At 47.9% G+C, this 11,349-nt stretch overlaps 2 protein-coding genes across 4 annotated transcripts in view; both read left to right on the forward strand.

The window, feature by feature from the left end:
- Positions 1 to 5,136, forward strand: part of HIPK1 (homeodomain interacting protein kinase 1) — a 51,762-nt gene extending 46,626 nt beyond the window's left edge. For all 3 annotated transcript variants that reach the window (XM_059375803.1, XM_059375802.1, XM_059375804.1), the window contains one exon: positions 209 to 5,136. In XM_059375803.1, the coding sequence (XP_059231786.1) occupies positions 209 to 697 (489 nt within the window). In that variant the 3' untranslated portion in view covers positions 698 to 5,136. The remainder of the gene's footprint in view (positions 1 to 208) is intronic.
- Positions 5,137 to 6,558: 1,422 nt separating this feature from the next.
- OLFML3 (olfactomedin like 3) lies at positions 6,559 to 9,558 on the forward strand. Its single transcript, XM_059375806.1, has 3 exons — positions 6,559 to 6,979; positions 7,666 to 7,951; positions 8,263 to 9,558. The coding sequence occupies exons 1-3, from the start codon at positions 6,866 to 6,868 to the stop codon at positions 9,081 to 9,083; spliced, it is 1,221 nt and encodes a 406-aa protein (XP_059231789.1). The 5' UTR covers positions 6,559 to 6,865; the 3' UTR covers positions 9,084 to 9,558.
- Positions 9,559 to 11,349: the final 1,791 nt, after the last annotated feature.

Below are 11,349 nucleotides of genomic sequence, written 5' to 3' on the forward strand. Positions count from 1 at the left end.
AACTGCTGATATCTGGGCTGGGTTAGGATCTGTTCTACCAAGAGGTGGAGGGATGGGGTCTGACTTCTGACAGCATTGCCAGTCTGGGAGATTCTGTGCTGTGGCAGCCCAGGAACAGTACAGGTTAGAACCTCAACTCTCCACTTGGCCTTTGATCCCCGAACCGGAATGACCTCAAGGGTCCTCACCCCCTTCTTCCTCCTTCCAGAACCAGCAGTCATCGTCAGCTCCAACCTCGCAGGAGAGAAGCAGCAACCCTGCCCCCCGCAGGCAGCAGGCGTTTGTGGCCCCGCTCTCCCAGGCCCCCTACGCCTTCCAGCATGGCAGCCCACTACACTCGACGGGGCACCCACACCTGGCCCCAGCCCCTGCTCACCTGCCGAGCCAGCCTCACCTGTATACGTATGCTGCCCCCACCTCTGCTGCTGCATTGGGCTCCACCAGCTCCATTGCTCATCTCTTCTCTCCCCAGGGCTCCTCAAGGCATGCTGCAGCCTATAGCACCCACCCTAGCACTCTGGTGCACCAGGTCCCTGTCAGCGTTGGGCCCAGCCTTCTCACTTCTGCCAGTGTGGCCCCTGCTCAGTACCAACACCAGTTTGCCACCCAGTCCTACATTGGGTCTTCCCGAGGCTCAACAATTTACACTGGATACCCACTGAGTCCGACCAAGATCAGCCAGTATTCCTATTTGTAGGTGGTGAGCAGAGGGAGGAGGGGTCATGGCTGCCTGTTCCTGGCCCTGAGTTCTTAATAACAGGCTATGATGAACTCCTCCCTTAGGCCCCTCTTGAAACTCCTTAGCCAGCAACTTGTTCTGCAGGGGCCCACTGAAGCAGAAGGTTTTTCTCTGGGGAACCTGTCTTAGTGTTGACTGCATTGTTGTAGTCTCCCAAAGTCTGCCCTATTTTTTAATTCTTTATTTTTGTGACAGCATTTTTGGTATTTGGAAGAGTTCAGATGCCCATCTTCTGCAGTTACCAAGGAAGAGAGATCGTTCTGAAGTTACCCTTTGAAAAATATTTTCTCTCTGACTTGATTTCTATAAATGTTTTTAAGACCAAGTGAAGCCCCTCTTTATTTAACTTTATTTTATTATAATTGCTGGTCAGAGGAAAAATGCTGATAGAAAGACTTGAAATCTGGTAACAAGTGAGAAAAGAAAAATCATCACTTTTTGCTTATTTAAAAACCAAGACTTAATTGCCTCTTTTAAGAGCAGCTTACACAAGTCTGTATTTGACTATCAGGCATTTCTCCTCTCAAAATTTTACCTTTCCTTATGGGACATTAGACTACAGTGTTTAGTTTGTTTTCATGTCATGTTATACTTACTGGGCAATTGTTATTTTTTGCAAAACTGGTTATATACTTACTCTTGGGATTCTCTCAGTTGCTCCTGTGTTTATTGTAAAGTAGTGTTAAAAAGGCAGCTCACCATTTGCTGGTAACTTAGTGTGAGAGAATCCATACCTACCGTGAAAGCACTAGGTATTATTACTCTTTTTAAATGAAGTACCATGCAGTCTTCTTAAGTTATTTTTTAAAAGTATTTCTCTCTCTGATTCAGCTTAAATTTTATTATTGGAAAAGCCATTAAGGTCGTTATTATTGTATGGTGGTGGTTGTCTTATTATATGCAAAATCTCTTTGTATTATGCGATACTGGTATCGATGAGCTTTGCCTAAAGGTTGTTGGCATTGGTGAGCTTTGCCTAAAGATTAATATGAATTTTCAATAATACACCTCTCTCTCTTTGCCTCATCTCTCCCTTCTGTTCTATGATTTATTTGGGGAGAAAGCTAAAGAATCTGAAACCAGATAAGAACGTTGTGTATAGCTTTTATACTTTAAAGTAGCTTCCTTTGTATGCCAGCAGCAAATTGAATGCTCTCTTATTAAGACTTATACAATAAGTGCATGTAGGAATTGCAAAAAATATTTTAAAAATTTATTACTGAATTTAAAAATATTTTAGAAGTTTTGTAATGGTGGTGTTTTAATATTTTGCATAATTAAATATGTACATATTGATTAGAAAAATATAACAAGCAATTTTTCCTGCTAACCCAAAATGTTATTTGTAATCAAATGTGTAGTGATTACACTTGAATTGTGTATTTAGTGTGTATCTGATCCTCCAGTGTTACCCCGGAGATGGAATGGATGTCTCCATTGTATTTAAACCAAAATGAACTGATATTTGTTGGAATGTATGTGAACTAATTGCAATTATATTAGAGCATATTACTGTAGTGTTGAATGAGCAGGGGCATTGCCTGCAAGGAGAGGAGACCCTTGGAATTGTTTTGCACAGGTGTGTCTGGTGAGGAGTTGTTCAGTGTGTGTCTCTTCTTCCCTTTCTCCTCCTTCCCTTATTGTAGTGCCTTATATGATAATGTAGTGGTTCATAGAGTTTACAGTGAGCTTGCCTTAGGATGGACCAGCAAGCCCTTGTGGACCCTAAGCTGTTCACTGGGATTTATCAGAACAGGATTAGTAGCTGTGTCGTGTAAATGCATTGTTGTCAGTTTCCCTGCCGACGTTGAAAAATAAAAACAGCAGCTTTTCTCCTTTAGAACCATGTCTACCCCTTTCCAGTCTGGAATCTCAGCTGAGTTCTCACAGAAGCATTTTCCCCACGTGGCTCTCTCACGGTGCATTGCTACCTTGCTTCTGTGAGAATTTGGGAAGCAGGTGAGAGGAGTCAAGCCAATATGAAATATATGGTGGTTTTCTTTTTCTTTAAAGTATGTGCAATCACTTTTAGAATGAGATTTTTCTTTTCCTTTTCCCATGTGGCAGTCCTTCCTGCAAATAGTTGCCATTCCTAGTAAAATATTTGCTTGTTGGAAAAAAAACATAACAGATCTGTTTATACCAAAGAGCCTGTTGTATTGCTTACCATGTCCCCATACTATGAGGAGGAGTTTTGTGATGCCGCTGGTGACAGGGAACTCACAGGAAGGTTTCTGAGCCGGTGAAGAATATTAAAAAGGAACCAAAGCCTGTTGAGTCATCGGGCTTTTGACGTTTCTTTTTAACAACTTGAATATTCTTGGGGCTGTGAAATTGTCCTTGTACTCTCAGCTCCTGCATGGATCTGGGTCAAGTGGAGGGTACTGGGGATGGGGATGTTCCTGCCCATAAAAGATTTGGGGGAAGAAGGTTAACTCTAAGATAGAGAAGTGTTCCATCTGATTTGAAAATTATGTACTTGAGGGCTAAGTCTAGGACTGGTTCTTTGTAGAGATGGCGTCAAGGAGGTGCAGGATGGAGATGGGAGATTTCATGGAGCCTGGTCAGCAAGCTCTGTACCGGGTTGAACACCGAGGAGCTGTCAAGGTATTTGGAGTTTCTTCATTGTAAAGAGTAAAGGCTTCCACGATGGGGCAGATAGTTAGTACAGCCTACCAGGAACATGTTGGTGTTTTCTGCTTTTTCTCTTTTCTTTTCTTACTTCGTTTTTCTTTTTTTTTTCCTTTTCTTTTCCTTTCTTCTCTCCTTCCTTCCTTTCTCTCTCTCTCTCTCTTTCTTTCTTATTTCTTCTTGTGGTCATTCTCCTGAGTTGTGTTTGCACCGCTGTATTGGTGAAGATACCGAAGCAGCTCGTATAGTTTCCATCACTAATGTTACACATTTTTCTGGTCAATGTGTGTGATCTTTGTGTTTTCTTTTTTGCCAAACGTTCTTGTTCAAAGGCAGACCTAGTTTCTAGTAGAAACATTTTTTATTCCTTATCTTTCCTCTATAAGGGATAAAAGATTTGTTGTTTTTGTGACAAATAAGATATGGGGCCGGGGGGGGGGGTTACAAAACATTCCACTCCTGCCCCCCGTCCAGTAAGTAGATACCACTTAAGGTGCAAGTATTAACTAACTCCATGGGGAAAAGACAATACCCAGAGTGTGTATTGTTATCTGAAACATCTGTACTAGCAGTCGTGGCTTTAAGAATTTTAGAAACTTTCAGCCTTAACCTGCAAATTGGCATTTCAAATTTACCAAGATAAAAATCCATCTGTGTCTGCTGAATGAATATAGTGCTCAATGTGGCTTTAGAATCTGTCCGTGGGGCTTCACATTGCCAGCCCTGACAGGATGGGGGAAGCCCTGTGAATTCAGTGAGCAGCTGGCACCTGGTCATAGTGGCCTAACCTCAGGCCAGCTTCAGACTTTACATCCTTTCAGAACTTGTGCTTCCAGCTTCTCCCCTTCAGGGTGAGAGAGAAAGTGGGGAAGGCTTAAGTACAGCCACTCTGGGCTCATCAGGACACTTGATCACTCCAGAGTTTTAATAGCTCCCGGGAGGGGACACTGGCGTCAGTGCTCAGCTCAGATACCAGCCCCAGAAATCAGAACTCCATTTCACACAGTTCTAGCCATCCATCCTCCTCCACTAGAGGGGCTCAGCTTGACTGCCCTGAGCCAGGCAAGCACAGTAATGCGTGTTTTATTCAGCATTATTCTGCAAAAACCCACTGGTTAGGTTGGTTTGTTTTAGGATAGGAGATGAAATGCCTCTCAGTGACAGGAATGGCCCAAGCCTGCTTCCTATTTTGGGTTTTTTGTTTTTTTTTTTTTTTTACTGATGGTTGGTGCAGCATGTCCACATGGTTGTTTGTCGCTAAACTTTATATAATGTGTGGTTTTGATTCAGCTTGAAAAATAATCTCACTACATGTAGCAGTACATTATATGTACATTATATGTAATGTTAGTATTTCTGCTTTGAATCCTTGATATTGCAATGGAATTTCAACTTTATTAAATGTATTTGATATGCTAGTTATTGTGTGCGATTTAAACTTTTTTTGCTTTCTCCCTTTTCTGGTTGTGCGCTTCCTTTTACAACAAGCCTCTAGAAACAGTTTCTGAGAATTATTGAGCTATGTTTGTAATGCAGATGTACTTAGGGAGTATGTAAAATAATCATTTTAACAAAAGAAATAGATATTTAAAATTTAATACTAACTACGGGAAAAGGGTCCATTGTGTAAAACATAGTTTATCTTTGGATTCAATGTTTGTCTTTGGTTTTACAAAGTAGCTTGTATTTTCAGTATTTTCTACATAATATGGTAAAATGTAGAGCAATTGCAATGCATCAATAAAATGGGTAAATTTTCTGATTCATTTGGCTGTTCTTGACTTCTTTTAGAGGGGAGGTGCAAAGGGGACCAAAAAATGGCATCTTTGGAGTGGCTAAGTACATCGCAGCTGAACATCAGTGGTGGCTTAGGGGCAAATCCATCTTTCATACAAATATCCACAATGGAAATGAATCGGAGTTGATAGAAAACACTGCCCAAGAATGGAGTGTCTGGGCCCTAACTGAAGATCATCTGGTCCTGTCCCTCTGAAAGAGACAGAACTTCAGACCCAGGATAACTAAACTTTGTTTCCTAGCACATTCCACCAACCATCTGAAATATCGTAATGAAAATCAGAACCACCACAGAAGACGCTATTTTTTCCACCTTTCAAGCTGCATTGTTAGAAGTCCTTTTGGAGAAGGAGCCCCTCTGATTAGATTTCTCTTGATCCTAAAGTGAAGAAAATTTCTCCTGATAAAGAACTAGAGATTTATCTAGATCAATCACTGCAGGTCTCTGAATAAACGCTATATACACTTGGGGTTTTTTTGACATGTGTTTCAGGCCACATCTACCCTACAATGGCCATTAATTCATTGTGGGGTTCTGCAGTCATGGTTGGGATATAGAGATGAGACACATTTAGAAACACTTTTGGACCATAACCAAGAGAAATGATCAATAAGCTCTTCTCTCCCATTGGTCAGAACACATGTATTTTGATTTAGACTGCAACACATTCTATTTTTCCAATTTTTTTTTTCCTAAATAAATGAGCATGAAACCAGGGTGGACTCACTGAACGTTCCCCAGTTTTGGTAAGAGAATGTACCTAGAAGCGTTCAGGTAAGAGAAAGCCAAGTAGAAAGGCTCTGCCATCAATCTCACTACCAGGTAATCAAGAATTAATTTAACTTGTCAGTGATCTGGGTTTGTTTTTTTTTTTTTGTTTTTAAATCTCAGTTATATTCTCTTCCTTAGGCTAAATCAGAGAGAGATTGGGATAGCCCCTTAAGTAGTTGGGTAAGTCTGTGGGGAAATCTGTGTTTTAATGATGAAAAGCCCTGTAAACTCAATCTGCTTGGCTCACTTTGTGGAAAATTTTCCACGGAACTTGAGGTCTAAGCCTTGGTTTCCCTGTGAATCCTGAGATGACACCAGGTGCCTATCACAAGATGGCGCCAATGAGCTATAGAAGAAGGTAGTGTAGCTGGGACCTCCGATCTTTTCTCCCACCTCTTCCCCTCAAACCTCATCTCTCCTGCTTCCAGCTTCCACTCAACAAGGCAGAAAACAATTCATGCTATTATTGCTGGGAAAGGAAAAGATTAATGATGGATGTTTCTTAAGAAGCCAGCACTGACTGGAAGGACGCATGCATTCTCCTAAAACAGGAATAGAGTTTGCTGAGTGTACTCTGGGGCCCCTCCCTCCTGCTGCTAGCTCCTTTTTCTGGGTGACTGCCCGGAAGGCCTCTGCCCTGGGGTTTCATCTTCTTCCCCTCTCCTGGGGAGCCTGCATCCTAGACGGGAGGCGGTTAAGGCTTCTGGCTGCTCTGCCATAGGGCCATCTGTGTTTGATCAGTCCAGGCAGAAAGGAGCGGGTGGGGGCTCTAAGGAGACTGTGAAAGCATTCCAGAGTAGTGAGAGAGACCCGAGATCCAGAAAGAGAGAAGGCACCGCCCCCACCCCGCCTCCAAAGCTAAGCCGCGGGCTTGAGTGGAAAAGGCACGGGACCTCACACTCCTACTCCGGCCCCGTTCTGCTGCCATGGGGCCCTGCACGCCTCTTGTCACCTTGTTCCTTTTATCATGGCTTCAACCCCTTCAAGGACAGCAGCACCACCTTGTGGAGTACATGGAACGCCGACTAGCTGCCTTGGAGGTGAGTGACTCCTTTCTCTCCTGGGCCAGGCGGGAAGGACTTCCCATCTCTTGCTGATTCACCCAGGGTGTCAGGGATCTGGGGACATGGCAAGACAGGGCTCTGTGAGGACATACAGAAAACTCTTATTAAGAGTATCCTTATAAGTGCAAGCCCTCCTCCTTCCCCCGCAACGACAGAGCGATTCCAAAGCAAACAGGCCTTTGTGTTTTACCCTGAGATTGCGTGGGATAAAGGGGACTGAGGACACGGACATGAGAGCTAGCATGGCAGGACAGCATCTCAGGGGCAGCTGATGATTCTGTGAGAGTTGGAAGTTCCCAGAGAATCTGCAGCTTTGTGTCTTTTTAACAGTTTGAAGTCTGTGGCATTCCCAAGTTGAAATCTGTTCATTCCCAAGAGGAGACCAGTACAGGGGAGCCGAGACCCCTTACTACCCTCCTGGACTTAGGCCACCCACAGCGGCTTGGAGGACATGAAGTGGGGGGTCGAGGCCTAGGTGATCCCAACTGGGTTTTTTGCACATTTGGCATCTCTGAACATCTGGTTTCCCTTCAGTGGGGGTTGGAAGGGAGTTAATCTCTGGCCGAGTTTGTGCTTTTTCCTGTTCCTCACTCCCTGGTTGGGCCTCTCCCTGCCTGGGAGTGGTAACCCTTCAGCCCCTCTCCTGGCCCCTATCCCTGCAGGAACGGCTGGCCCAGTGCCAGGACCAAAGTAGCCGGCATGCCGCTGAGCTGAGAGACTTCAAGAACAAGATGTTGCCGCTGCTGGAGGTGGCCGAGAAGGAGCGTGAGGCCCTCAGGACTGAGGCTGACAGCATTTCGGGGAGAGTAGACCGTCTGGAGCGGGAGGTTGACTATCTGGAGACCCAGAACCCAGCTCTCCCCTGTGTGGAAGTTGATGAGAAGGTGACCGGAGGCCCTGGGATCAAAGGCAAGGGCAGAAGAAACGAGAAGTACGATATGCTGACAGGTAAGCAGAGGCCTGCCACTCTCACGGCATGTATTCTGCCTTGGCTCTTCCCTGTTTTTCTCCTTGTCCCAGAGGCCACTTTGGTGTGATCTTCTGGAATCTGCTTTAGGAGACTCTATAATGACAGGTCCATTGGGCGCATTTCTGGGGACCTAGACCTCTGGGGCACCCTTTTCCCTATCCTCTGTATGAGTGGAGGCGTCCACTGGCAGCCGTCCTCAACGCGGCCCACCCTGGGGGGTTCCCGTAGCGGGCATCTAACTCCTGTGTGTATTGTCTTGTCCTGTGCTCTTCTTCTCCGTCCCCGACAGACTGTGGCTACACCATCTCTCAGGTGAGATCAATGAAGATCCTGAAGCGGTTCGGTGGCCCGGCTGGTCTATGGACCAAGGATCCAATGGGGCCGACAGAGAAGATCTATGTATTAGATGGGACACAGAATGACACAGCCTTTGTCTTCCCAAGGCTGCGGGACTTCACCCTCGCCATGGCTGCCCGGAAAGCTTCCCGGGTCCGGGTGCCCTTCCCCTGGGTAGGCACGGGGCAGCTGGTGTATGGTGGCTTTCTTTATTATGCCCGGAGGCCGCCTGGAGGACCTGGAGGGGGAGGTGAGCTGGAGAACACTTTGCAGCTCATCAAATTCCATTTGGCAAACCGGACCGTGGTAGACAGCTCGGTGTTCCCGGCAGAGGGTTTGATCCCCCCGTACGGGCTGACGGCAGACACGTACATTGACCTGGCTGCTGATGAGGAGGGCCTTTGGGCTGTCTATGCCACTCGGGAAGATGACAGGCACTTGTGCCTGGCCAAGTTAGACCCTCAGACCCTGGACACCGAGCAGCAGTGGGACACCCCATGTCCCAGAGAGAATGCTGAGGCTGCCTTTGTCATCTGTGGGACACTGTACGTTGTCTATAACACCCGCCCTGCCAGCCGCGCCCGCATCCAGTGCTCCTTTGATGCCAGCGGCACCCTGACTCCCGAAAGGGCGGCACTCCCGTATTTCCCCCGCCGATATGGGGCCCATGCCAGCCTCCGTTACAACCCCCGGGAGCGCCAGCTCTACGCCTGGGATGATGGCTACCAGATTGTCTATAAGCTGGAGATGAGAAGGAAAGAGGAAGAAGTCTGAGCACCCAGCTCTGGTGGTTGAATCTCCCTCACCTCTACACATTTCTGTCCCTGCGACATTTCCTGCTCCTCGTCCAGATGTGGGCAACTTGCAGTTTGGGGCCCCTAAACGCAGCCAATGGAAGCCAGATTCTCATAGCCCCTCCGTTTCCTGTGGGACCTTAGATCTCGAGAGATCTTTTCAGAGCTGAAAGAGAGAAAACCCTAAGTGTTGCTCCCCTCCTGCCCCCTGGCAATGAATTTCAGGCCAAAGGCCACGCAGACCCAGAGCTCTGACCCTCCTTTGGGGGCAGCCCCAGCAAACGGGCAACAGAATATTTCTTGCCTCAGTGCAAGTCCGGTGGAGGGAGAGAGAGAGTTCTAGGAGGAGGAGACTTTGGCTCTCTGCCCTTTCCTTTTAGTGCCCCGGAGAATGGGGGCTTTCTCCACATCATTTTGTATTGCAAGGTTTTGCATTAAAAGGAAAATCCACTGCTCCTCGCCTGTGTGTGTTTGGGGGTGGCCCTCAGCTCAGATTTCTCTCTGTGACCCCGCATTTTCCTTCTCCACCCCACTGCCACTCCGTAAGCCACATGAGGGATTTGGCTGGGCTCTCTTGCCGAGGGAGAGGGGACTTCTCGAGTTACAGATTTTACCGTGAGGCGCCTGGGGAAGCACAGAATCCCGCCACTTGAGGAGGCTGACCGAGGGAAGGCCTCCCTCCACACCCACCTCTCCTCCACACGGGCCCTCCCAGCGCTGCCCTCGGCTGCCAGACTGGGGCCCAGGGGCAGAGCTTCCCATTGCAGATCTCAGAGGGTTTAAATCATAAAGTGGACTTGAGTCCCCCTGGACTCTAATGAAGACCAGAGCCCCAAATGTGTTTTGGGAAAGAACCTCGGGTCTCACTTCTGAGGTGAATTCTCCCCCAGCCCCAGCCCCACTCCCTCTCCAACTTGGGGCAGTCCCCCAGGGCCGGTTACACAATGGAGCTTGCTCTGAACCGCGCTGATTTTCCTGCTGCCACGGCGTCTGCGGTTTGGGCCAGGAGGAGGGCCAGCGACCATGCCCCAGATGGTAGCTTTACCAGTTTCCCAACACATCCCTCTGGTCACCCCCACCACAGTCCTGGAACCTGGCGGAAGCCTGGCCAGGAGGCCTGGAAACTTAACCCTTTCCTGCCCTGGCCCTCAGGCTCAGGATTATAGGAGGCCATGAGGGAAGGGGAGGGATCCCGAGAGGAAAACCATGGCTTTGGGAGTCTGGTCCCTCCCTGGGGGTGGGGGAGTGGTAGGGGTAGGGGTGGGGGTGCGGGTGGCCAGCCCAGGTTCATGCCCCCTTTCTGCACCCCGGAGCAAGGCAGTGTGATGGACAACATGCCCTGCCTTTCTGGAGTAGACCTCAGACAGCCCGAGGGTCCTGGTAGTCACTGACCTCTGTGTGGGGAGGGAGGAGAAAGGAACATGTCTTTTCCCTAAAGGACACCCCCCCCTCCAGGATAGGGTGGATCAGCCAGGCCCTGTGATCCTCCTTTTGTCTTCTTTTCTTCTCTCCCCAGGCAGAGCTGCCCCTGATGTAGGTTGGTGAAGAAGGGAAAGGAGAGACAGCGAAGCACCTCACAAAGGCGCTATTGTAAGGAGCCCGGGGCGGGTGGGGGCTCTCTCCCATTCAATTCTCTCCTAATGTGGGGCTGGCAACAGTAATCACCGCCTGTCACCCACAGAGGGGGCTGCCCACGGAACATCTGGCTCCGGCAGGCGGTGCAGGGGAGGGGTGTGGAGGAGGGAGCTCTCCCTGGAGGCCTGTAGAGAGAGGGGTCCCAGCCCAGCGGGGGTCACTGTATGTGTGTGCACGTAGGGAAGATGGTCTCCTCACTCCTCATAAGCGTGACACCCTCACAGTATGAGAGTCACAGCCTCACAGTCGAGAGGCTGGGGCCGGGTCTGTGAGTTATCTTGATAGGGCTGCAAACATCAGGAATGGGTTTTGGACGACCCTCAGAAGGGAACAGCTCTGAGACTGTGTGGACATGACATCAGTATGAGGAGCAGGATGTAAAAACCAGGACCTTCTGCCTCCCATGTGGGGACCCGTCTTCATAGCGTCTTTCTTTGCCTCCATCGTCAATGAGAAAGGCAAAAACACCCCCCCCCCTTTTTTTTTTCAGGGTTTTATTTTAATTTTTTAAATAAACATATAATGTATTATCCTTTTTTTTTTTTCTTCAATTTTCTTTGGAGAAGTTCACTGAGACTTTTCTGAAAGGACAGAAATCTCTGGAGCCTTGT

This window comes from Mustela nigripes, chromosome 14, assembly GCF_022355385.1.
Source record: "Mustela nigripes isolate SB6536 chromosome 14, MUSNIG.SB6536, whole genome shotgun sequence".
Taxonomy (NCBI): domain Eukaryota; kingdom Metazoa; phylum Chordata; class Mammalia; order Carnivora; family Mustelidae; genus Mustela; species Mustela nigripes.

Excerpts from the sequence above, each read along its gene's own strand:
- OLFML3 (XM_059375806.1), top strand. The coding sequence starts at position 6,866 with ATGGGGCCCTGCACGCCTCTTGTCACCTTGTTCCTTTTATCATGGCTT. Across the intron at positions 6,980-7,665 it reads GCCGACTAGCTGCCTTGGAG|GAACGGCTGGCCCAGTGCCA; the intron begins GTGAGTGACTCC and ends CTATCCCTGCAG. Across the intron at positions 7,952-8,262 it reads GAAGTACGATATGCTGACAG|ACTGTGGCTACACCATCTCT; the intron begins GTAAGCAGAGGC and ends CGTCCCCGACAG.